Source organism: Heteronotia binoei, chromosome 10 (genome assembly GCF_032191835.1).
Source record: "Heteronotia binoei isolate CCM8104 ecotype False Entrance Well chromosome 10, APGP_CSIRO_Hbin_v1, whole genome shotgun sequence".
NCBI classification, from domain to species: domain Eukaryota; kingdom Metazoa; phylum Chordata; class Lepidosauria; order Squamata; family Gekkonidae; genus Heteronotia; species Heteronotia binoei.
The window spans coordinates 8,422,445-8,448,972 of NC_083232.1; the positions used below are offsets into that span (position 1 = coordinate 8,422,445).

At 48.9% G+C, this 26,528-nt stretch overlaps 1 protein-coding gene across 1 annotated transcript in view; it reads right to left on the bottom strand.

The window, feature by feature from the left end:
* Positions 1 to 6,116: 6,116 nt before the first annotated feature.
* The window catches only part of NKTR (natural killer cell triggering receptor), a 50,944-nt gene continuing 30,532 nt past the window's right edge, over positions 6,117 to 26,528 (bottom strand). The window contains 12 exon segments of the mRNA XM_060247942.1: positions 6,117 to 7,846; positions 9,614 to 9,712; positions 11,206 to 11,265; positions 12,493 to 12,588; positions 14,265 to 15,205; positions 15,251 to 15,428; positions 15,430 to 16,877; positions 16,879 to 17,103; positions 17,105 to 17,135; positions 19,374 to 19,519; positions 23,928 to 24,015; positions 25,634 to 25,786. Coding sequence (XP_060103925.1) covers positions 7,768 to 7,846; positions 9,614 to 9,712; positions 11,206 to 11,265; positions 12,493 to 12,588; positions 14,265 to 15,205; positions 15,251 to 15,428; positions 15,430 to 16,877; positions 16,879 to 17,103; positions 17,105 to 17,135; positions 19,374 to 19,519; positions 23,928 to 24,015; positions 25,634 to 25,786 — 3,544 coding nt within the window. The 3' untranslated portion in view covers positions 6,117 to 7,767.

Sequence of the window (26,528 nt, forward strand, 5' to 3'; positions counted from 1 at the left end):
GTCACACACATGGTGGCTAACCAGTTCCTCTGGAGGGCAAACAACAGGGCAGATGTAGGGTTGTCAGATCTGTGCTGGAAAATACCTGGGCTAGGTTTGGGGAGGGAAAGGGTCTCAGCATGGTGCAATGCCACAGAGTGTATGAAAATGTTTTCCAATCCATTTTAGATTTTCAAGGAGGAGAGATAATGATCTTCAAAGACATGAATGGGGTAGTGAATCCTATGAAGAAATCCATTTTTCTCCTGGGACATTGTGAGGCAGGACCCCGCCCCCCTCCCATGTGTTTTTTCCCCTTGTGCTAAAAAGAAGGGAGTCATTGGTTGTAAGGATCTTCCAAGCTCACCTTTTTACAAATGCTAATTGAACTAGCAGAGCAGTCAATGGATAAACACCCTCCTTCTCTCCCCTCCTTTCTCCAAGCAGGAAACATATGTGGAGGTATCAAATTGGAAGACTATCTCTGGAGACAGGAAAAGCTGTTTTGAGCACACCTGGGTCAAGGGGGTGCGGAAAGAGCTTTGGTAATGTTTCTGGCAATAGGAAGAGAAGCTCTCTGGCTGCTGGATCCATCAGTGAGGACAGATCATTCACCAGAAATCTAGGAAAGGTGGCTGTTTTGTCCATCCATCCAGCCAGCCAGCCTAGAGGGCTGACAGAAGCTCGATATTGTAAAAGGCAATTGTGATTTGCAAAAGCTTTTGTCTGTATCTTTGGACTCTCTAGATTAATTCCTAAGGTTTTGATATCCAGAGCACATCACTACTTAAATATGTTTGGTGCCTGTTGGAAAAGAAAGTAGAGTTCTTAACCCTGGCTGGCAGCATCCACTTTCAGCGTGGCAACAGTCAGACTGTAAGGCCTTTGTTGGGCTCAACATAAGAAGAAGACTGCAGATTTATACCCTGCCCTTCCCATGAATCAGAGACTTAGAGTGGCTTACAATCTCCTATAACTTCACCCTCCACAACAGACACCCTGTGAGGTGGTTGGGGCTGAGAGGGCTCTCACAGCAGCTGCACTTTCAAGGACAACTCTGTGATAGCTATGACTAATCCAAGGCCATTCCAGCAGCTGCAAGTGTGCAAGGGTGATTAACATGTGGCGATGGCTACAAGCATAGCCAGCTTTAAGAGGGGATTGGATAAAAATATGGAGCAGAGGTCCATCAGTGGCTATTAGCCACAGTATATATATATATGTGTGTGTGTGTATACACATGCACACATATATTGGCCACTGTGTGACACAGAGTGTTGGACTGGATGGGCCATTGGCCTGATCCAACATGGCTTCTCTTATGTTCTTAAGTGGAGGAGTGGGGAATCAAATCGGTTCTCCCAGATAAGAGTCCGCGCACTTAACCACTACACCAAACTGGCTCTCATACTTGCTTGGCTCCATTTACATTTGGGGAAAAGTGAGATTGGGTGGAGGGGACATGAAGATCAGAGGCCTTTTAAAATTTCCTTTTGTTCAGTGTGCCGTCCAGAGACAACATTGACGAGGAGTGCGCACTCTGTACATGTTCCTGCTTTTCATTTTGCTGTTACCTAAAATGGTGCGGTACAGGTTCAAAGGGGCAACCCACTAGCTAATGGATTAACATGGGGAGGGGGGGCGTAACCATGCTGGTCTGAAGCAGCAGAACAAAACTGGAGTCCAGTGGCACCTTTAAGACCAACGGAGTTTAATTCTTGGTATACGTTTTTGTCCATCCATCCGGCCAGCCTAGAGGGCTGACAGACACTCGATATTGTAAAAGGCGATTGTGATCTGCAAAAATTTTTGGCTGTAAGAGATTTGGGGGTGGAGTCTGGGAAGGGCAGGTCTGAAGAAGGGTGTGACCTCAGCAGAGTATAAAGCCAAAGGCTCCACCATTTTTCTGCAGGGGAACTGATCTCTGTTGTCTGCGGGGGTGGAATCCTAGCAGGAGCTCCCTTGCATATTAGCCCACACCCCCTGATGGAGCCAATCCTCCAAGAGCTTATAAGACTTTTTTGGGTGAGTTCTAGGAGGATTGGCTCCATCAGGGGGTGTGGCCTAATATGCAAAGGAGCTCCTGCTAGAATTCCACCCCTGGTTGTCTGGAGAGCAGTCGTATTTTCAGGAACTCCCCAGACTCCACCTGGAGGTTGGCAAGCCTACTAGAGACATTCCAGTGGGATAATCAGGGGTGGCCAACGGTTGCTCTCCAGATGTTTTTTGCCTATAGCTCCCATCAGCCCCAATGGCTGGGGCTGATGGGAGTTGTAGGCAAAAAACATCTGGAGAGCTACCGTTGGCCACCCCTGGGATAAGTGACCTCAAATGTGTATTACCGAGGATTGCTAACTGCGGGCTGGGAACTTCCTGCAGTTTTGGAAGTAGAAACCAAAAGAGGGGAGGGACCTTGATGGGGTATATAGTGCCTTCCCTCCATTGGAAATAATGAAGGATAGGGGCACCTTCTTTGGGGGCTCAGCCCCCTGGTCCAATCCTTTTGAAACGTGGCAGGTGCTTTGAGGAGAGGCACTGGATGCTAGGCTGAAAATGTCACGTCTCTACCTCAAAAAACAAGCATCCCCAGAGCCTCAGATACCTGCAGATCGATTCTCCATTATACCCTATGGCAATCAATCTCCATAGGGAATAATGGAGTGCCCAGCAGACCTTTCCCTCCCTCCCCCCTTGCTTTCTGATGACCCTGAAGGGGGAAGGGCCTCCAAACTGGGGGATCCCCTGCCCCCACCTGGGGATACGTTAATTCCAATTTTTGAAATAGTTCCAATCTTAGTTGAGGCCGAGGAGGAGGATTACGGAAACGTGAAGTCAGTCTAGGATCCATGTTGCCTCTTTACAGTCTACAAGTGCTACCTGACAACGTCACCCAGCCGAGAAGAAAAGTGGGCAACTGGATTTCGTGCTGGATATTTAAAATTGTGGCGCGATGACCGCAGGACACACTAATTGCAAGGGGCAGGGGACTGCAACTTAAAGAATTTGGAGAAGGGGATATGTTCTAAATGAAGAAGATATTGGATTTATATCCCGCCCTCCGCTTCGAATCTCAGAGCGGCTCACAATCTCCTTTGCCTCCCCCCCCCAACAACAAACACCCTGTGAGGTAGGTGGAGCTGAGAGGGCTCTCACAGCAGCTGCCCTTTCAAGGACAACTCTGCAAGAGCTCTGGCTGACCCAAGGCCATTCCAGCAGGTGCAAGTGGAGGAGTGGGGAATCAAACCCGGTTCTCCCAGATAAGAGTCCGCCCTCTTAACCACTATGGCTGACCCAAGGCCATTCCAGCAGGTGCAAGTGGAGGAGTGGGGAATCAAATCCGGTTCTCACAGATAAGAGTCCACTCACTTAACCACGATGGCTGACCAAAGGCCATTCCAGCAGGTGCAAGTGGAGGAGTGGGGAATCAAACTTGGTTCTCCCAGATAAGAGTCCGTGCACTTAACCACCACACCAAACTGGCTCTTCAGATGCCGAGTTGGTGAATAAAATTGTCATTATTAAGCCGTTTGTGATACCGTTGCCATCCTATTCTTTAATAGCTATACAACTGGGATTCGCAGACGAAACTGCTCTGGAAAATGCAAGAGAGATGTGGCAACCGAAATGTGGTGAAATTCGGACTCAGGTGCAAGTGGAGGAGTGGAGAATCAACCCCGGTTCTCCCAGATAAGAGTCTGCGCACTTCACCGCTACAGCAAACGGGCTGTCTAAATGCAATGGTATGAAAAATGTATGGAATATGTATGAGAAGCATAACATGCTCTTTTGATGTGTTCTATGCATTATAATAGCATTTGGTTTGCAAAGACTTTGCCAGCAACCTGTGGCATTCAACTCACCTGGGGATTGGCAACCCTGCCTCCTCAGGAAGTTCCTTGGTGCTGCACTGAAAGTCATTCTAGGGCAAGCGGTGTGGAGCCACCAACGGGCAGCGTTCCAATCAGGGCGGTGAATTATTCTCGTCTCCATCCACGCTCATAAAAGGGAAATTGCTTACATTCAAGAGCAGATTTGCAAAGACGCAAATACTCTTGTGCGGAGCTCATCTGCTCGGGTTATTTATATCTCTCCCGGGCCGCGACTGGGGATCCAAAGAGCTGTGAGGGGAGGCCTTCCAAGCCCCTGACTTCCAAGAGGAAAGCCTCACGCCGTCCCCAAGCCACCCCACAGCTCCGGAAAATGCAAGAGCGGATGCTTCAGAGTGCTACAAAAATGCATCTAGGCCATTTTTTTTAACCCACTCTCCCTCTAAGCTCCGTGGCGCAGTGTTAAAGCTGCAGTACTGCACTCCTAAGCTCTGCTCATGACCTGATCCCCGGCAGAAGCTGGGTTTTCAGGTGGCTGGCTCGAAGGTTGACTCAGCCATCTGGCCTTCCGAGATCGGTCAAATGAGTACCCAGTTTGCTGGGGGGGGGGGAGCATAGAGGACTGGGGAAGGCAATGGCAAAGGAAAGGTCCCCTGTGCAAGCACCAGTCGTTTCCAACTCTGGGGTGACGTTGCTTTCACGTTTTCACGGCAGTTGTTTGCCGTCGCCTTCCGAAGTCTTTTACACCCTTTCCCCCCAGCAAGCTGGGGACTCATTTGACCGGCCTCGGAAGGATGGAAGGCTGAGTCAACTTTGGGCTGACTACCTGAACCAGCTTTCGCTGGGATAGAACTCAGGTCATGAGCAGAGAGTTCAGATCACAGTACTGCTGCTTCACCACTCTGCACTACGGGGCTGCTTCTTTGCAGTGGCAAAACCACTCCGTAAAGTCTGCCGTGAAAACGTTATGAAAGCAACTGACGACTGGTGCTTGCACAGGGGACCTTTCCTTTCCTCCCTCTAAGACGGGGTATCAAACACGCGGCCCGCGGGCCAAATCAGGCTCCCGGAGGGCTCCCATCAGGCCCCTGAGCAACTGGCTGTCGTCTGCTTACCTTCTCTCTCTCGCTTCCTTCTGTATCACAGCTTGCTTTGCCAGGAGCTACAGAGCGAAGCCTCTATTTTCTCCATTGGCTGAGGCTCCTTGGGGAGGAGGGCAGTGGGGAGGGAGAGCTTGATTTGCCAGGCTCTCAGTCTCACAGCAAAGCTACTGAACCAAGCCTCTTTCCCTTCTATTGGCTGAGGCTCCTCCCCCTCCTGCTCCCGAGGAAGGAATGAAAGAGCCAGAGCTTCCTTTGCCCAGTTCCCTGGCTCACAAGGGAGAGAGACAAAGAAAGCACCTTTAAGACCATGGCCCAGCTTGACAAGGTCTCATTTATGACAAATCCAGCACTCATAACAGATCAGTTTGACACCCCTGCAAGCTTAGGCCAATGAACCTGGTTCCCCCTTTCCTTATTTGAGAGCCAACGTTATCTTAGCGGTTAGTATCTGGGGGACTCAGGTTTGAACCCCCACTCCACCATGGAAGCTCACTGGGTGGCCTGAGGCCAGCCACACACTCTCTGTCTAACCCACCTCGCAGGGCTGTGGTAAGGCTAAAACAGAGGAGAGAATGATATAAGGCACTTTGGACCCCACTGGGGGATAAGGTAAAAGTAGTCCCCCTGTACAAAGAGCCCTGGAAGCTCTTGGCGGTTTGGCTACAACAGGGAGGTGTGGCCTAATATGCAAAGGAGTTCCTGCTACAAAAAAAAGCCCTGGGTGTAATGGTGAGATCTGGTCTTAAAGGTGTTAGCGGACTTGAACTTTGCTCTGCTGCTTCAGACCAACACGGCTACCCACCCACCAGAATTGTTCTGAGCTACTACTGTCCGAAACCTTGATATACTTTGTTTGGCTAATATGCATCCAGGTTGAAAGAGAAATACAAAACAGTTCTATCAAGTCCTTGAAAAAATTGCGCATGCCACCCTGCACGACGGATTCCTAGCCTTTATTCTCAATAACCCTAGCCGCAAGATAGTCTCTCCCACACTGTCTTGCAAAACCCCTCTTCGAGTTCAGGCTGCAGTTAAAGCCGCCTATTAAAATTCCCAACCCTGCCTGGTGTGCGTTGTGGTCAACTTGATTACCTGGGGAAACATCGTTGCATTAAAAGACAGAATCTCACGGGATGGCAACCGGTACAATCCTGCTTCGCGAGTTGTTGAAAGAAAATGGACACGGACACACACACGCAACGCACGATGAATTGAACACACACTAGAATTTATGGCAGTTTAAACAGATTCATTGCTTACAAAATAATGAATACAAAATCTGAGTGTTTTTTCCCACCCCCCCAAGGCAGAACTGCCTTTGAAAGAGGGTCAAGCCCGTACTTTGGATAAAGTGCCCAACATGGCCTCATCTGCAGCAATTAGCTGTGCAGTAACCTCCGTTCTGCTAGGCCAGGACTCCACACGTGCTAGACTTAAACCTCATGCATCAGGGACAAACGGTGGAGGAAGAAGTCTTCCCCTGAGGTGTCTTTCAAAAGATTAACACCTAACGAGCAATATCCAAATACTTAAATGATTCGTATCGCAACCGCAACGAAGAGGAGGAAATCACCTATTTAAAAACGCACAGCTTTCGGCGCTCGGCAAAAGGTATCCGTTTTTAACGCCGAAGAAACTTACAGCATCTCAAAATCATAGAACGTTAAACTCAGTTATGCCCCTTAGAGTTAGGAGCAGCATTTCCCTCTGCTGCCGAATGAGAACTTATTCCGGCTAAAAAATTTTCAAACCCCTCACCCCAAGTGATTATTCGGTATGAAACGTTTACAACGTCTGAGATTCTGAATCAGAACACGGTTGCGGGTGGGGGGGAGAATCCAGCGCCTCCAGCTTGAAAATGATTTTTCTAAATCAATTTACAGCTACGAGCGCAGCATCTCCTTTCGGTAAGGAACACCGAAAACGAACTCCTACGTCTACCTTCGCAGCTACTGGATACGATCTTAGTGACTAGCCCGTTTCCATCAGATGGCAACTTCAAACCAGAGGGTGGCAGCAAAGTCCAACGGCAGCTCCTCCGGTTCAAGTTATTTCAGCGAGTTTTGCGAAGAAGGTCCTTGCTGCAGCGGCAGCCGCGTGGGGGCAGGCGTTACGACTAGCCGTGTCGAAGTCTTTCTTTTTTAACAGCTGCAAACAGTAACCATGGTGTCATTCCTCTAGTGATAACGAACTGAAAAGGAACCGTCTAGTATCACCTTGGGAATACTGATAAGCGGCGAAGATGGGTGAGCACAAATACGACAATCTGTTCGAGTAACAGTCATGAGCGCAGCTCCCTGAACTGAAGGGGGACGTTTTGCGTCACGTGAGAAAGCTCACGCCAGAATTGCCTCTGCGGTGAGAAGGTCCATCAGAAAGAAAATGAGCAGGGCTAAGGCAGAGAACCTGCCTCAATTCAGAGTCCGGGATGCCTATCAGGTCTGAGGCATCGATGCTTAAGAGAAACTTTTAAATTGACTACACAGAAGGTAGCATTTTAATAATCACATTCTTCACAGTTCCGTAGTTGCCGGCATATTTTTAAGAACAGGCCAGGGAATCGCCTGCTGTCCCCCAAGAGATTATTTTGATACAGCTGACATCTCTTCTCGATTCGCAAAGCCAGCCAATCCACATCAAGACGCAGCCTCCTCACCCAGAGGTCCAAATCCAGGAAGAGGAAGACAGCGTAAAGGGGGGGGGGGGGGAAACTGTGCTCAAAGTTAAGGCTGCATGTCATCAGGCATCCATCGTTTTTACCCTGAGCACGGGGTGAGCGAGAATGCTTTACACGATATCAGCATTTAAAAAAAAAAAAGAAAAACTCTAAACAATCCGCATTTTCCAGGAGTCCGCTTTCAGCTGTATCGGCTGCTTTCGCTCGGGCTTCGGCAGTTAGAGTAGCTGCGGTCACTTTCGCTGTAGGAACCGTAGGACCTAGAAAAACAACAAACACATTGGATTTGTATCCTGCCCTCTCCGCTGAAGCAGGCTCGGGGCGGCTCACAGCAATATGAACAATAGATTACAGTAAAACATCAATAGGCCAGTTCCAGCAATTCAAACAGTAAAAACAATTTGAAGATGATGATATTGGATTTATATCCCGCCCTCCACTCCAAAGAGTCTCAGAGTGGCTCACAATCCCCTTTACCTTCCTTCCCCACAACAGACACCCTGTGAGGTAGATGAAGATATTGGATTTATATCCCGCCCTCCACTCCGAAGAGTCTCAGAGGGGCTCACAATCTTTTTTCCCTCCCCCCCCACAACAGACACAGCAGCTCCCCATCTCCTTTATTTCCCTCCCCCACAACAGACACCCTGTGAGGTAGATGAAGATATTGGATTTATATCCCGCCCTCCACTCCAAAGAGTCTCAGAGGGGCTCACAATCTCCTCCTCCCCCACAACAGACACCCTGTTAGGTAGATGAAGATATTGGATTTATATCCCGCCCTCCATTCCGAAGAGTCTCAGAGCAGCTCACAATCTCCTTTACCTTCCTCCCCCACAACAGACACCCTGTGAGGTAGATGAAGATATTGGATTTATATCCCGCCCTCCACTCCGAAGAGTCTCAGAGGGGCTCACAATCTCCTCCTCCCCCACAACAGACACCCTGTGAGGTAGATGAAGATATTGGATTTATATCCCGCCCTCCACTCCCAAGAGTCTCAGAGGGACTCACAATCTCCTTTAGCTCCCCCCCCCCACAACAGACACCCTCTGAGGTAGATGAAGATATTGGATTTATATCCCACCCTCCACTCCAAAGAGTCTCAGAGGGGCTCACAATCTCCTCCTCCCCCACAACAGACACCCTGTGAGGTAGATGAAGATATTGGATTATATCCCGCCCTCCACTCCCAAGAGTCTCAGAGGGAGTCACAATCTCCTTTAGCTTCCCCCCCCCCCCCCACAACAGACACCCTGTGAGGTAGATGAAGATATTGGATTTATATCCTGCCCTTTACTCCGAAGAGTCTCAGAGCAGCTCACAATCTGGGACCTTCTGCTTACCAAGCAGATGCTCTACCACTGAGCCACTGCCCCTCCCCAAACATATGAACATATGAAGCTGCCGTCTACTGAATCAGACCCTGGATCCGTCAAGTGAGTCTTGTCTACTCAGACTGGCAGCGGCTCTCCAGGGTCTCCAGCTGAGGTTTTTCACACCTACTTGCCTGGACCCTTTTTAGTTGGAGATGCCGGGGATTGAACCTGGGACCTTCTGCTTCCCAAGCAGATGCTCTACCACTGAGCCACAGCCCCATTCATGTCTCTCCAGGGTCTCCAGCTGAGGTTTTTCACACCTATTTGCCTGGACCCTTTTTAGTTGGAGATGCCAGGGATTGAACCTGGGACCTTCTGCTTCCCAAGCAGATGCTCTACCACTGAGCCACAGCCCCATTTCATGGCTCTCCAGGGTCTCAAGCTAAGGTTTTTCACACGTACTTGCCTGGACCCTTTTTAGTTGGAGATGCCGGGGATTGAACCTGGGACCTCCTGCTTACCCAGCGGATGCTCTACCACTGAGCCACCGTCCCTCCCCAAGTCGGCTGCAACTTGTTGGCAGTTTTTACTGGTATGAATCATAAAAAAAGCATCCAAGGCACTTTGTATCTGTCAACTGGGAAAATGCTGAAATGCGGCAGATGACCTAACGGTGCTCTCCAAGGCTGGCCGTGATGAGCAACGTACCTGGACCGTCTATCGTAACTGCGGGACCTGTGATAGCTGTCGCTCCTCTTGCTTCTACTTCGACTGCGACTCCTGCTGTAACTGTCGTAGGTGTAGGACCTGCTTCTATGGGTGAGAAAAGGGAAGTGTCGATTATTTGGTTCAACCATGAATTCTTTCCCCTTAAGACTCTTAGAAGGAGCCTGATGGCATAGAGTGGTAAAGCTGCAGTACTGCAGTCCTAAGCTCTGCTCACGACCTGAGTTAGTTCCTGGCGGAAGCTGGGTTCAGGTAGCCAGCTCGAGGTTGACTCAGCTTTCTCTCCTTCCGAGGTCAGTAAAACGAGTCCCCAGCTTGCTGGGGGTAAAGTGTAGATGACCGGGGAAGGCGATGGCAAACCACCCCATTAAAAAGTCTGCCGTGAAAACGTCGTGATGCGACGTCATCCCGTGAGTCGGTAAGGACTCAGCGCTAGCATACCTTGACCTGCCTTTAGACTCTTAGAGCAAGAAAGCAAAACAAAAAAACGGAAAGCAACGTTTTGGGAGTCATGAACCTATTAAGCAATTCTTTTCTTTGAGGTGGAAAAAAACATTAGAAACGCCGTGGGAGTGACATCCTTGAAATGTCAAGGAAAGTATTCACACAGATGACCAGGTTGTGGCGTGAGGGAAAGCCTGCTTCTTAAATGTGTTCAGAAGTCCTGCAGTACTGAGGTTTTGTGGATTTTCGGTTTGCTTTGCGATGCTTTGCTTGTGAAGCAGAGTCTCCGGAGAGGCGGGATATACATTTTCTAAACCAATCAACTGTTGGCAACTGCCTTGGGTTCTGGCACAGCTTTACTGCTCCCTTGTGCTGGAGGAGTGAAGAGGTTTCTACCAGCTGCCCCTTCAGGTACAAGCTGCAGTATTTTGTCACTACTTTTGGGGGGGGGGGGGGGAGGAAGGAAGGAAGGAAGGAAGGAAGGAAGGAAGGAAGGAAGGAAGGAAGGAAGGAAGGAAGGAAGGAAGGAAGGAAGGAAGGAAGGAAGGAAGGAAGGAAGGAAGGAAGGAAGGAAGGAAGGAAGGAAGGAAGGAAGACAAGCTGAACCATGGCTCCTCCCCTGTTCTTAAAAACAAATGAGCCATAAACCTCTACGGCTCCAAAGAATTCCTTGCTGACTCAACATCGGCAGGCACATTTAGGAATTAGGATTACCATGTAACCACACAGGAAATGCAGGGAAATCTCACCGCTTGGGTAAAGGTCCTGGCTTTACCATGTAGGGAAAAACACCAATCACTCCACATTTATAGTAATACAAGGACACTGCCACAAAGTGAGCTGGTCATCTACTTTTACCCAAAGTTTTACTTTTTTTTTTTAAACCCTTTTAATTAATATGACATACCCAAATAATGTTAAACTATACTGCCCCATAACATCCAATCTGATCATGCTTCCAACACCCTTCTATCTCCCAGTGAAGACCCAAACCAATGCTGCCTAATCCTACAGCGTTTGCAGTCAAGCTACAAGGTCATGTTATCCACCGTACTGCTCACAGGTTATTAATAAATAGTTCGTTAGGTATATTTTTCTCATCGGTAATAGTGATCTTCGTCGTAGCATACCTGGATCGACTGCGGTGATTGTAAGAACTGCTTCGGGACCGACTTCTACTGTAGGAACGACTATTGAAACCAAGAGAAGAGTAATATATTAATTCCTACAGCTATACTAAGCAGGTTTTTGCTTTTAAATCTGCAAAAGACACTCTTATGATTCTTGACACTAAAAAGCCACTACAATTATTTCCTCATTTATTATTATGTCAGTGACATAAGGACGTAAGAGAAGCCATGTTAGATCTGACCAATGGCCCATCCGGTCCAACACTCTGAGTCACATAAGAGCATAAGAGAAGCCATGTTGGATCAGGCCAATGGCCCATCCAGTCTAACACTCTGTGTCACATAAGAGAAGCCATGTTGGATCAGGCCAATGGCCCATCCAGTTCAACACTCTGTGTCACATAAGAACATAAGAGAAGCCATGTTGGATCAGGCCAATGACCCATCCAGTCCAACACTCCATGTCACATAAGAACATAAGAGAAGCCCTGTTGGATCGGGCCAGTGGCCCCTCCAGTCCAACACTCTGTGTCACATAAGAACAGAAGAGAAGCCACGTTGGATCAGGCCAATGGCCCATCCAGTCCAACACTCTGTGTCACATAAGAACATAAGAGAAGCCCTGTTGGATCAGGCCAATGGCCCATCCAGTTCAACACTCTGTGTCACATAAGAACATAAGAGAAGCCCTGTTGGATCAGGCCAGTGGCCCATCCAGTCCAACACTCTGCGTCACATAAGAACATAAGAGAAGCCCTGTTGGATCAGGCCAGTGGCCCATCCAGTCCAACACTCTGCGTCACATAAGAACATAAGATAAGCCATGTTGGATCCGACCAATGGCCCATCTGGTCCAACACTCTAAGAACATAAGAGAAGCCATGTTGGATCAGGCCAGTGGCCCATCCGGTCCAACACTCTGTGTCACACAGTGGCTAAAAAACCCAGGGGCCATCAGGAGGTCAATCAGTGGGGCCAGGACACTATAAGCCCTTCCACTGTGCCCCCCCAAGCACCAAGAATGCAGAGCATCACTGCCCCAGACAGAGCATCTCCTCTGTAAACAGCAAGTCCCAGCTTCACACACTTCTGGTTTAGAAGGATCAAGGAAGAGATGATGAGCAAGATCTTGATTTAAGGAGGTGAAGAGCACTGCCGATCAGAGCAGAAGATGACCCTGACAGACCAATGGCTAATGCAGTAAAAGGCAGCTTCATCTGTGTTCACACGTCTTCAACTTCAAAAGGTCCTCTAGTCCCCAGTCCATGAACTAAAGGCAAATATTACCTGTGACTCCTGTAGCTGTGATAGGAACTACTTCGACTCCTCGACCGGCCTCTGCTGTACCACCCTCTGCTCCGGCTTCGTGAGTAGCTCCTCGACCTGCAAAGTTTAAAAGGCAAGTCTTAAAAAGCTAGGCAAAAGGAGGAACAGACTTTGAATTAGTCTGGAGAGCCGGTTTGGTGTAGTGGTTAAGTGTGCAGACTCTTATCTGGGAGAACCGGGTTTGATTCCCCACTCCTCCCCTTGTACCTGCTGAGATGGCCTTGGGTCAGCCATAGCTCTAATAGAGAGCCAGTTGGGTGTAGTGGTTAAGTGCATGGACTCTTATCTGGGAGAACCGGGTTTGATTCCCCACTCCTCCACTTGCAGCTGCTGGAATGGCCTTGGGTCAGCCATAGCTCTGGCAGAGGTTGTCCTTGAAAGGGCAGCTGCTGTGAGAGCCCTCTCCAGCCCCACCCACCTCACAGGGTGTCTGTTGTGGGGGAGGAAGGTAAAGGAGATTGTGAGCCGCTCTGAGACTCTTCGGAGTGGAGGGCGGGATATAAATCCAATATCTTCTTCTTCTTCTAGTCTGTGGGTTCATCTAAAAATGAGCAAGATTTTCAAAGCTGACAAGGAACTGAAACGGCTAACATCAGGAACTCCTTTGCTTATAAGGCCTCAGTCCTCTGATGTAGCCCATCCTCCAAAGGCTTACAGTAGGCCCTGTAAGCTCTTGAAGGATTGGCCACATCAGGGATGTGTGGCCTAATATGCAAAGGAGTTCCTGCTACAAAAAAAAAGCCCTGGCTAGCACGCTACCCATGAAATTAAAAGACGTTTGCTTCTTGGGAGGACAACTATGGCGACCCTGGGCAGTATAATAAAAAGTAGAGACATCACCCTGCCACCAAAAGCCCATATAGTCAAAGCAATGGTATTCCTAGTAATAATTTATGGCTGTGAGAGCTGGACCATAAGGAAGGCCGAGCGCACAAGAATAGATGCTTTTGAGCTGTGGTGCTGGAGAAGACTCTTGAGAGTCCCTTAGAAGATCAAATCAGTCAGTCCTAAGGGAAATCAACCCTGGCTGTTCCCTGGAAGGTCAGATGCTGAAGCTGAAGCTCAAATACTTTGGCCACCCAATGAAAAGGGAGCATTCCCTGGAGATCCTGATGCTGGGAAAGACAGGCGGCAAAAGAAAAAGGGGACGGGAAAAGATGAGATGGCTGAACAGGGTTACTGATGTAACAAACACGAATTAGAGCAGACTTTGGAGGATGGTGGAAGACAGAAGGGCCTGGCATGACTTTGTCCATGGGATCGCGCAGAGTCGGATTCGACGGTGCGACTGAACAACAACAAAAAGCATGCTAGTGAGCCCCGTGGTGCAGAGTGAGAAAGCTGCAGTACTGCAGTCTGAGCTCTCTGCTCACAACCTGAGTTTGATCCCGGCGGAAGCTGGGTTCAGGTAGCTGGCTCGAGGTTGACTCAGCCTTCCATCCTTCTGAGGCCAGTCAAATGAGTACCCAGCTTGCTGGGGGGAAAGTGTCGATGACTGGGGAAGGCAATGGCAAACCACCCCGTACAAAAGTCTGCTATGAAAACGTTGTGAAAAGCAACGTCACCCCAGAGTCAGAAATGACCGGTGCTTGCACAGGGGACATCTTTACCCCCCCCCCCTTTTTTTTTTAAGCATGCATTTGCAGAAGTCTATATGGAACCTTTTCTGGTCCAGAGCTTTTCTGAAACAGCTACAGCCCCTGGTAAAAAAAACTACAAATAATCCTCCCCACCTGTAAGAGTCAGTGGAACTCCTCGATCGGCTCGAGTGGCTGTACGAAAGGGATCTGGTTCTGTGCCTGGATTTCAGGTCCGATTTGCTCCGTGACCGGCTGCGGCTTCTGGACTGGCTGTTCTCTCGGGCGGGGGAATCCTCTTCGCTGGAGCTCTCGCAGTTCCGCGGCCTCCGATTGAGCCGCGCCGTCTTTCTGACTTCGTCAAAGAGAGAGCCTGGCCTGATTTTGTTTTTGCTTTTGATTTCTATCCTTAACCCCGGAGGCTTCGATTCCGACGAGGAGGCAGTGTTTTTGGCTTCTGCTGGATTGGCTGAGGCAGCTGTCGCCTGCAGGTTTCCTATACCTTGCAGCGGCTTCCATTTATTATCCACCACGCTGCCCTGGGCGTTTTCCACCACTTCTATTTTCAGCACATTTTCAACGACCACCGTTGCCACCGCAGGGCTCCGCTTCTGTTCGTCTTTGTTTCTCTCCTCTTTGACACTTACCGCTTCCTTCCCACTGAGTCCTTCTATTGCAGTCTCTCCTTCGGGGTTATTTGGTACACCGGAGTTCTTCTTCACTTTCCCAGCTGGGAGGTTTACCTTCAAACTGACCGGCGAGAGATCTAGATCCACCTTCACCGGTGAGTTGTGGTCCGGGGTACAGATCTCCATGTCATCTATCTGAGTAACATCCGCCTCGTTTTCACTGCTCGCTTTGGAGCCCGTGGGAGTTCCTGAAACATCCACGTTTTTAATTGGTGTTAGCGAAGGAGCAGAAGTCGACGGTTCCTCGTTATCTTTACTACGTTTGTCACGAGCTGGTGATTTCCCAGCTGCAGCTTCATCAGCAGGCGTTTTCTCTTCACCGGGCTTTTCATCATCCCTGGGTCGTTCTTTTATCGCTTCGCTATTCTCAGACGCTTGGTCCCGATTCTTCTTGACGGTGGCTTTCTCCTTGGCGGTGGCTTTCTCCTCCTTGGCGGCTGGTTTCACAGCAACGTCCTCTTCCTCCTCCTCCTCCCCAAACTCCAGGGGAGGCTGCCAATGAAACGTTTCCTTCTGCTTTTGGGCTTTATGCTTCTTCTCTTTCTTCCCCTTGGATTTCTCCTTCGCTTTCTTGGAATGTGCCTTTTTTAGGCTTTTCTTGGACCCCCGCTTTTGCTTTCTCAGTTTCCCCCCGAACGCCCACATTGGAAAGGGAGCTTCCTGAGTCAGAAGGGGACGACTGCCGCTTACCTGGCTTCAGAGTCCCTGAGGAGGCATCTATTTTCATCTTAAGACTGGGAAGGATGACTTCGGAGTCGGAGTCTGACGAAGCTTCGCCTTCCTCCTTGCCGGAAGATAATCTCGAGCCGTCTTTATCGTTTTTGTCCCCGCCTCTTTCCGAATTTGATCCAGAGTCCCACTTGCTGCCAGACTGCGTCTTCCTTTTTGCCTTCCGACCAGTTCTTGGCGACTCGGATTTGTCCTTCAGAACTCTCCTTTTCGAACTTTCACTGTCCAACTCGGACCGAGACCTCTCCTCTTGCCTGTCACCGACACACCCGTTTTTGTTTTGCTTCTGGTTAACTTTTTCAGGCAGCGGATGCCCTTTCTCTAAGACCGGCGGCTGTTTAGCGGCTTGCTCGCTATCGGTGGAAAAGTCCAAAGAGGACCTGCTTGCGCTCGGCCTGAGCTTTTGAGAAGCTGCTTCTTTCGCATACGGGAGAGTGCTTTCGGAACTGCTTTGCCTTTTCTTTGACAACGGCACACTCCTCTCTCTGGATTCAGACCTCTTTTTGCTCTTCGGCTGGTCGTCGTCGCTTAGGGAAAAATAAGACGACGACCCGCTGTAGAACGACTGATCGCTGGGGAACTTATTCGCCGAACGGGATCGACCTGTGGATCGAGACCTCGACCTTGAACTGGACGGGCTCCTCGAGCGGGAGTAAGACTTTGAGTAAGATCTGCTCCGAGATGTCCTGCTTCTTGACCTGCGCCGGCTTCCGGAACTTCTGTCGCTTCGGTTTTTGGAATAGCCGCTCCGATCGCTATCCGACGTCTCTCGCCGCTTGCGGTACGAAGAGGATGAGCCGGCCTCTTTGATGCTGGCTAAGCTGTAAGTCGTCTGAGCGGGTATTAAATGGGTGGCTTTTGCTTTCATCTCCTGAATCCGCTCGTAGGATGGTTTCCACGGCTTCTGCCCAGGCTTCCATCTAGAAGGAGGGGGGCTGTCGCTGAGAGGGATCACTGGAATGCTTTCGGCGACGAAGGGCTGTATCACGACTTTCTCGGCCTGCGGCAACGCTGCTCTCGTGGGTTCGGCTTTAACGGCCTTGTGCTCGTTCAGATGCGCAGTGGCATTTTTGGGAGAACTGGATACAGTCCTCGGGTGTCTGGAGTTAGAGCTAGACCGCGACCTGCTCCGGGAGCGAGAAGACTTCAAAGCAACTCGTGACCTAGAGCTTCTTCGGGAGTAAGATCTCGACCTGGATCTCGACCTGGACCGGCAGTAGGAGTGTGAGCCTCTGCTTGACAGAGACACTGAGCTCTGGTCACCTCTGTTGGATTTAGACCAGTCCTTTCTAGAAGAGGAGTCCCTGGACGAGAGCGAGGAAGAGCGAGATGCCCTCTCGTTGAACACTTGGGGATTTTGTCCTTCTGGTAGACGAAGGAGAAGAATCGGCCTCTGTGGAAGGGGAGACTCTCTTTTTCTTAATTTGCTTATGTTTCTTCAAATGCTTTTGCTTTTTGGCCTTCTTTTTGTGCTTTGCCTTTTTCTCTCGCCGGTGTTTTTTGCGGTGACTGATGTATTTTGTACTTAGACTTGAAAATCCATTATGGGACCAAGACCTTGAGCGCTGCGAGAGACTTTCTTTCGTCCCACTTTCCTGGGTCGCTCAACCTTTAAAGAAAACAAATACAATTGAGCAAGGAATTTTCATCAGTGGACTCCTTTGATTTTCTGTTGTTCCCAAATGAACAGAGGGTTTCAGGAGCCATGCAGCAAAATTCTGGAGAAGAGGGGAATGGCTAGTGACCTGGAAGATGCTAAGAAGTACCGGGTTGGTAGAGGCATTTGCCTAACAAGTGTGAGAAATGGGTACGGACCAGTTAAGGCAGATGGACTCAGATGGGCTTCTCCATTCTGTGGGCACAAAATACAGAATTAGATGGATGGACAGTTTGCACAACCTTAAAAGGACTTTTAAGAGCCAGTTTGGTGTAGTGCTTAAGTGCGTGGACTCTTATCTGGGAGAACCGGGTTTGATTCCCCACTCCTCCGCTTGCCCCTGCTGGAATGGCCTTGGGTCAGCCATAGTGGTTAAGTGTGCAGACTCTTATCTGGGAAAACTGGGTTTGATTCCCCTCTCCTCCACTTGCAGCTGCTGGAATGGCCTTGGCTTAGTCATAGCTCTCGCAGAGTTGTCCTTGAAAAGGGTAGCTGCTGTGAGATCTCTCTCAGCCTCACCCACCTCACAGGGTGTCTGTTGTGGGGGAGGAAGATCACATCAGCAGGTGCAGATAAGAGTCCGTGCACTTAACCACTACACCAAACTGGAAAGAGGAAGCTATATGAAAACAGGTAGGCAGGTGGGTTTCTCTTATCCATTCACCCCCAGGCTCTCATCTGGAGAGCCAGTTTGAATTGGAAACCTCTCCTCAGCATGGCCTTTTGAGACCCTTTATGGCTATGGCGTGAACTTGCAGTGCAGTCGTGGACAGTGTTACGTCCTTGGAGAGCCAGTTTGGTGCAGTGGTTAAGTGTGCGGACTTTAATCTGGGAGAACCGGGTTTGATTCCCCACTCCTCCACTTGCAGCTGCTAGCCATGGCCTTGGGTCAGCCAGAGCTCTGGCAGAGGTTGTCCTTGAAAGGGCAGCTGCTGTGAGAGCCCTCTCAGCCCCACCCACCTCACAGGGTGTCTGTTGTGGGGGAGGAAGATAAAGGAGATTGTGAGCCGCTCTGAGACTGTGAGATTCAGAGTGCGAGGTGGGATATAAACCCAGCATCTACTTCTTCTAACCAATTTCAATACAGTACTGTGCATCCACATGGCCAACGGATACAGACAGACACAAACTTCACCAGAATGAGTTAACCAAACAAACTGTCCAAAGGTGAGTTCTATAATCTGGCAAAATACTCAGGAACTTATTGTCAAGGCAATTTATGTCAATGGCCCATTCAAATTTCACTTGCAGAGAGCAGCTGGGTTGGTTTCTAATAAGCAATATATATGTTTTGATCACTGAGGAGGCCTGAACTGGCAGAATGCATATGGTCTTGGTCTCAAACGTTTTCTACTCGATACCTATGAATGATTTTATCCTGTTTAGAGGCTACTATTGGGTCTATACCTGTTTTTAACTAATTTGTAATGAATACATGCATTTTGGTATATTTGATATTTACGTTGTACGTTTTTAATTGATAATATTTGGCCCTTGTATCTGTGGTAATTAACCTTTTGGTTTCTTAACGTAACACATTATTAGATATGAGGATAGTTGGAAAAGACACAATAAGGTGAAAAATCTAGAGTATATATAAATTCTATACAATCCGACAAGTGTATGATTTAGACAATTGTAGACGTTCTATGTATGGTTTAGACGATTCGAGTCAATTGTAGTTTCTGTTTTATGCTCTTGAGTTTGTGAATTGATTTTTTTAAAAAGAAGAGATTGAATTTATACCCTGCCCTTCATTACTTGAAGGAGTCTCAGAGCGGGTTACAGTCTCCTTTCCCTTCCCCTCCCCACAACAGACACCCTGTGAGGCAGGTGGGGCTGAGAGAGCTCTTTTGAAGACTGCTCTTGAGCAGAACAGCTTTGAGAGAACTTGCGGCTGACCCAAGGTCACATCAGCAGGTGCAGATAAGAGTCCGGTGCACTTAAGCACTACACCAAACTGGAAAGAGGAAGCTATATGAAAACAGGTAGGCAGGTGGGTTTCTCTTATCCGTTCACCCCCAGGCTCTCGTTTGTACCATTCTAACATCAAAGCATCTTTTCAACTATGACAAAATTAGGAACTACAGCTCCTCTGAAGCCTGACCTATTTTTCTGTGCCTTTTAGAGTTTGTACTTCACACAAGATGAGTCATTTAAATGACCTTTACGTTTCCAGAAGGTTCTTACTTGTCCCCTTTGCTCCACTTCTCTCCACTTGGTGGCCTGTATGCTCGCAGCCTCTGCATTTCTTCTTTCCAGTGGGGGGGAGTTTCACTGCTTTCCTCATTGTCGGATTCTGAACACGAGCGAGAATGAGGCGGCGTATGGTATCGCTAGAGAAGCGCAAAAGGCACACAGTGAATAAAATGGGGTAACACAAAATCCATAGCCCAAAGGCATATACTGTCAACTAAGAAGTCTCACAGATGGTCAAAAGACACCGCAGGAGGAGGACTACTGTAGAATTTGCTAGACGACAAACACTACCCCTTCCAGATTACTGTTAGAAGAACAGGCGTGAGTTTTTACAAGGAAGTCAGATTATAAGAAAGTGAACAAACAAACAGTATTGCTAAATCTTGGTCTTTCGCAAGACATTTCGTAAGAACGTCAGGAGAGCCCTGCTGGATCGGACCAGTGAGGCTCCATCCTATCCAGCCTCTTGTCTCACACCGTGGCCAACCAGTTCCTCTGAAGGGCCAGCAACAGGGCAGAGAGGCTGAGGCCTTCCCCTGAGAAGAACATCAGAAGAGCCCTGCTGGGTCAGACCAGGGAGGGTCCATCTAGTCCAGCCTCCTGTCTCATACAGTGGCCAACCAGTTCCTCTGGAGGGCCAACAACAGGGCAGAGAAGCTGAGGCCTTCCCCTGAGAAGAACATCAGAAGAGCCCTGCTGGATCAGACCAGGGAGGGTCCATCTAGTCCAGCCTCCTGTCTCACACAGTGGCCAACCAGTTCCTCTGGAGGGCCAACAACAGGGCAGAGAAGCTGAGGCCTTCCCCTGAGAAGAACATCAGAAGAGCCCCTGCTGGATCAGACCAGGGAGGGTCCATCTAGTCCAGCCTCCTGTCTCACACAGTGGCCAACCAGTTCCTCTGGAGGTCCAACAACAGGGCAGGGAGGCTGAGACCTTCCCCTTAAAAAAACATCAGAAGAGCTCTGCTGGATCAGACCAGTGAGGGTCCATCTAGTCCAGCCTCCTGTCTCACACAGTGGCCAGCTAGTTTTCCTTTGGAGGTTCAACGGCAGGGCAGAGAGGCTGAGGCCTTCCCCTGATGTCCCCTCCTGGCTCTAGGATTCAGGGGATTAGTGCCTCTGAAAGGAGTTTCCCCTCGGTCATCATGGCTAGTAACCACTGATACTTATCCTCCATGAATCTGTCTAACCCCCTTTTAAAGTTACCTATTCCTGGGGCCACCACTACATCCTCTGGCAGCAAATTCTGCATTTTAGTCCCTCTGTGTAAAGAAGCATTTCCTCGCATTCATCCTAAATTTCTACCAGCAGGGTGTGTGTGTGTGTGGTGGGGGGGGGGGGGGAAGATGCCAATTTGGTCCCAGTTCTCTTCCTGGGGACCCTCTAAATCCCAGGAGTGGTATTTCTTTTCTTTTTTTGGGGGGGGGGGGCTACAGTACAAAGAAAGAGGGGCTAAAGTAGAAAGAAAGAGCTGGAAAGCCTCACTCTGCAAGCTCAGCTGCAATTGCTGCTCTCATTGGCTCAAGCGACAGTAAGAGCAGAGCACGCGTGAAAAGCTGTAACGTATCTGAGAACTCCAGAATTCAGGAACGGGACCACCGGCATCTCCAGTTAAAAGGGTCAGGTAGGAGGTGATGCGAAAGACCTCAGCCTGAGATCCTGGAAAGCCACTGCTGGTCTGAGGAGACAATATTGACTTTGATGGACCAGGGTCTGGATCAGGAGTGGCCAAACGGCTTGGGAGCCATATGTGGCTCTTTCACACATGGCGTGTGGCTCTTGGAGCTTCTACAAGCCTGCTGGCCAGCTTGGAGAAGGTATTTGTCTCTTTAAATTACTTCTCCAAACCAAGCCAGTCGGTGGCTTGTAGAATACATTAAAAGTTGTTTTCTTTCTTTCCATCCATCCATCCTCCTCTTCCTTCCTTCCTTCCTTCCTTCCTCCTTCCTTCCTTCCCTCCTTCCTCTTGTAACTCTCAGTCAGGCATCTGATGTTCATGCCTTGTGGGCTCTCAAACATCTGACGTTTATTCTACATGGCGCTTACATTTTGGCCACCCTGGTCTGGATTAATGTAAGGCAGCTAATTTAATTTAAGGATTAGTATCCCACCCTATCCCTCAAGTGGGCTCAGGGCAGTTGACAACAGTAAAAAGAACAGTTAAGATAATATCACAAAAACAGACAATACAAAACAGCAGCAGCACAGTAAATCTTACAGACATAGGCGGCAAAAAACCACCCAACAGCATGTGGCTGATGCCTAAAAGCGTAACATAATGGTGAAATGCTGGGGGAAGTGATGTGTTTTCGAGAGCCAAGGAGCTTTCAGCCAGTAGAACTGGCGCCTGCCTAGGTCGTTCAGTATGGGGAGGGACAGTGGCTCAGTGGTAGAGCTTCTGCTTGGTAAGCAGAAGGTCCCAGGTTCAATCCCCGGCATCTCCAACTAAAAAGGGTCCAGGCAAGTAGGTGGGAAAAACCTCAGCTGGAGACCCTGGAGAGCCGCTGCCAGTCTGAGTAGACAGTACTGACTTTGATGGACCGTGGGTCTGGTTCAGTAGAAGGCAGCTTCATATGTTCATTTGCAACCTCTCTTTCTCAACTCAAAAAGCTGAGTAAAGTCTAGGTTGAGCATCTGCCTCATACCTTTTTGGGGAGACTCTGAAGGCTGGGCTTGGCCAGAAGTACAAGCCAAGGGACAGGAGGGAACACAGAGAACATCTGCTATGCATGCAAAGGTCCCAGGTTCAACCCTGGCATGTCCAATCAAAAAGGTCCAGGGAGCAGGTGATGTGAAAGATCTCTGCAGGGGACCCTGGAGAACCACTGATGGCCAGAGGAGACAAGACTGATGGACAAAGGGTCTGGGTTAACGTAAGGCAGCTTAATGGGGAGGGACGGTGCCTCAGTGGTAGAGCAACTGCTTGGGAAGCAGAAGGTCCCAGGTTCAATCCCTGGCATCTCCAAAAAAGGGTCCAGGCAAATAGGCGTGGAAAACCTGAGCTTGAGACCCTGGAGAGCCGCTGCCAGTCTGAGGAGACAATACTGACTTTGATGGACCCAGGGTCTGATTCAGTATAAGGCAGCTTCATAGATTCATACGTTCAATGTATTTTCAAGAGCCAAAGAGCTTTCAGCCAGTAGAACCAGCACCGGCCTAGGTCATCCTTGGGGCCTATCGCCAGCTTTAACGTTTTTCTGGGGGCCTGATGGGCTGTATATTTTTGTTTCTATTGTCACTTAAATTAATATTTCATTCTGCACGCCGCTTCTGAATCCCCAGTATATGGGAAAAGCAGGGTAAAAATATTCAAGCAAGATAAACGTCCTGCCTCCAGAGGACCTGTATTACTACCGTTCTCAGTCATTTTATAACTTCCTGCTCTAGATATTGCTATTTGGCCACCGGGGTGTGCATGTGTGTTGCTGAGTTAGGTGGAAAGGTGGAAGAGGAACATTTTTAAATAAATAAATAAATATTTACAGTAGCAACGTATTATGCCTGGAAAACAGAAAAGTCTATTTTTATTTCGTCTTCTGTTCTCAACACCAAGGCCTGATAAGAAATGTGTAGCTGAAAAACATACTTACAGTGCCCCAACCACCATTCCAGCAGACTGCATCGTTTCACTTCCTCCCTAATAATGTTACGTGTACAGTTTGAAACTTTCCGCACAGCCATTTACACTGCTGTGTCTTCTGGGTCCAGACCCAGACAGGACAAAAGAGCTGAACCTTCACTGCCACCAGTTCACAGTCCCTGCTGATCTCTTTGACATTTCCACCAACCACTTGATAAGCTAACGGATAGGATTAAGGCGCAACGAGAAGGCCCTTCCCACAAACACCCTAAAGCGAGGTTCCCAACCCCTTTGAGCCTGTGGCCACCTTTACAACATTGACCCAGGGCGGGGAGTACAATCACAAAATGGCTGCCACAGAAATCATAGAACCATAGAGTCGAAAGGGCCCTCCAGGGTCATCTAGCCCAACCCCCTGCAGAATGCAGGAAACTCACAAGCACCTCCCCCTAAATTCACAGGATCTTCATAGCTGTCAGATGGCCTCTGTTTAAAAACCTCCAAGGAAGGAGGTGGAGATTCACAAAATGGCCGCTGCAGGAGGACCACAAAATGCCAGGGAGTGAGGTTATATATAACTCTAATAGTAACAGTTTGACTTTTCAAGCAGAAGCCTTGTTTAACCAGGCACCCTTTCATCTGCACAGCCAATCGGAAGCCCTGCGAGGCAAATGCCCCAGCTAGTCCCTCCCACTTTCTAAAACAGTTGGCGGGCACCAGGAAAGGTGCTGGTAGGCACCATGGCATCCATGGGCACCATCGCTGGAGAACCTTCTGCCCTAAAACAGATACTCCAGCATCTGCTGCTCTCCTTTCACCACCTAAGAACAAACCGGAACTCTACAGGCTTTCCCACCAAACAAAACTACCACTGTTCATGAACACGCGCACAATCAAACCGTCCAGGCAAGCAAGACATGTTTTTGGGGCTTTTTTTTACAATTGCAGCCAAAATGAAAAACATACTATTGTGCCTCTTCCTCTGATTTTCCTTCCAGATTTTGACACCGAGGGCTTCTGGTCGGTCAAAGGTGGCGCTGCATCAGCGGGCTTCCTTCAACGTTAAGAACAAGAATGCAAGTATGAGGACATCAGCTCTACAAAAGCAGAAATCTATTTCCTTGCAATCAAAATGTTAAAACGTGAACTTCACTGACCAAGGGACTCATAAGAACATAAGAGAAGCCATGTCGGATCAGGCCAATGCCCCATCCAGTCCAACACTCTGTGTCACACAGTGGATGAAGCCCAGGTGCCATCAGGAAGTCCACCAGTGGGGCCAGACCTCTAGAAGCCCTTCCACACTCTGACAGTAACAGACAACTGCTTATAGAAGAAGACTGCAGATTTATACCCCGCCCTTCTCTGTGAATCAGAGAGCGGCTTACAAGCGCCTATATCTTCTCCCCCCACAACAGACACCCCGTGAGGTGGATGGGGCTGAGAGGGCTCTCCCGGAAGCTGCCCTTTCAAGGACAACTCCTGCGATAGCTATGGCTGACCCAAGGCCAATACAGCAGCTGCAAGTGGAGGAGTTGGGAATCAAGTCTGGTTCTTCCAGATAAGAGTCCGCACACTTCACCACTACACCAAACTGCAGGTAATCCCTTCATCGTCCTAAGGATCACAGCAACTGTAACTGGTGGGAATTCAACAGAGACCTCAATTGGTGATAACTCAACACAGACCACATAATGTCGACCAAGACCTGAAGAGCACACAGCAGTACTTCACTGTCTTGTACATGCTTGCTGCAAGGTATGTGAAGAACCACTGGGCTTCCATGTATGAACATAAGGGAAGCCATGTTGGATCAGGCCAATGGTCCATCCAGTCCAACACTCTGTGTCAATATATATACACACTGCGGCTAATAGCCACTGATGGACCTCCGCTCCATATTTTTATCTAACCCCCTCTTGATGCTGCCTATGCTTGTAGCCGCCACCACCTCCTGTGGCAGAGTATTCCACATGTTAATCACCCTTTGGGTGAAGAAGTACTTCCTTTTATCCGTTTTAACACGACTGCTCAGCAATTTCATCAAATGCCCACGAGTTCTTGTATTGTGAGAAAGGAAGAAAAGTACTTCTTTCTCTACTTTCTCCATCCCATGCAAATCTTGTAAACCTCTATCATGTCACCCCGCAGCTGACGTTTCTCCAAGCTAAAGAGCCCCAAGCGTTTATTATTAAGTACTTATTAAGTAATAATGAATTATTAAGTACTTGAGCAGTGGAAATATCAGATGTTATGATGGTTAGGACATCTGTCTTTCATGCTGATGGTATCCCTAAGCAAACAGCAAACAAGACTATACCGCTTCATGACAACCCAGTGCTCATGTAAGCTTTTATAAATAGCATCTGGAAGACACTACTGTTAAGAGACAGACTCCCTGGCTACATAGAAAATTCCTTCCCTTCCCAGAGAGTAGCAATTAAACTTTAGCTTCTACATGTAATACACATTTTTGGCCATCAGATCCTTTCAGAATATACCACTGCAGGCATCTGGTTATGCAAACTGTCATTTAGGTATTGCAAGTCATGAGAATACAGGACTAAGCCCACAACTAGAAACACCAACACTGGCTCAAGGATTACAGGAAGCAGGTAAGGAAAGCGCCCCCCAAAAAGGGATGAACACAAGAAAGAAAGCTTTCGGCATACTGCTCGGGCTCTGTAGTTACAACCGGTACATCTCTTCTCAGCAAAAACCGGTTTTCAGGCACCGGAGGAATTTCTTCTGGACGGACAACTGGCTTGTCCCTTTTTGCATTCAGGTCCCCCGATTTTTCATTCGTTTCCGTTTTGTCAGAATGGCTGGATGGAAAGAGAGCAGTTTTTAGAGCACACGTTAGATGAAGCTGTCAGAACATCTACCACGGCTAGCTCGCATCTTTTCAATCAACCCAAATATAAAGAGCTGCAGGACAGTCGAGAGCACGCGTTTTAATTTGCTTGACAAAACCTTCCCAGAAACATAACAAGTTCACCCTGCATTTAACAGCCAGCTCCAGACACTTTGGTAAATCAAAACTTTCACTTTTCATAATCTGTAAAGCCCCTGAGTTTTCCAAACACCCTGGCAATTTAAGACGACGACTGCAGATTTATACCTCGTCCTTCGCTCTGAATCAGAGACTCACAGCGGCTTACAATCTCCTATAAATTCTCCCCCCACAACGAACACCCTGTGAGGTGGGTGGGGCTGAGAGGGCTCTCCCAGCAGCTGCCCTTTCAAGGACAACTCCTGCGATAGCTATGGCTAACCCAAGGCCATTCCAGCAGCTGCAAGTGGAGGAGTGGGGAATCAAACCCGGTTCTCCCAGATAAGAGTCTGCACACTTAACCACTGCACCCAACTGGCTCTCTATTAGAGCTCTGGCTGACCCAAGGCCATTCCAGCAGCTGCAAGTGGAGGAGTGGGGAATCAAACCCGGTTCTCCCAGATAAGAGTCCGCGCACTTAACCGCTGCACCCAACTGGCTCTCTATTAGAGCTATGGCTGACCAAAGGCCATTCCAGCAGGCGCAAGTGGAGGAGTGGGGAATCAAACCCGGTT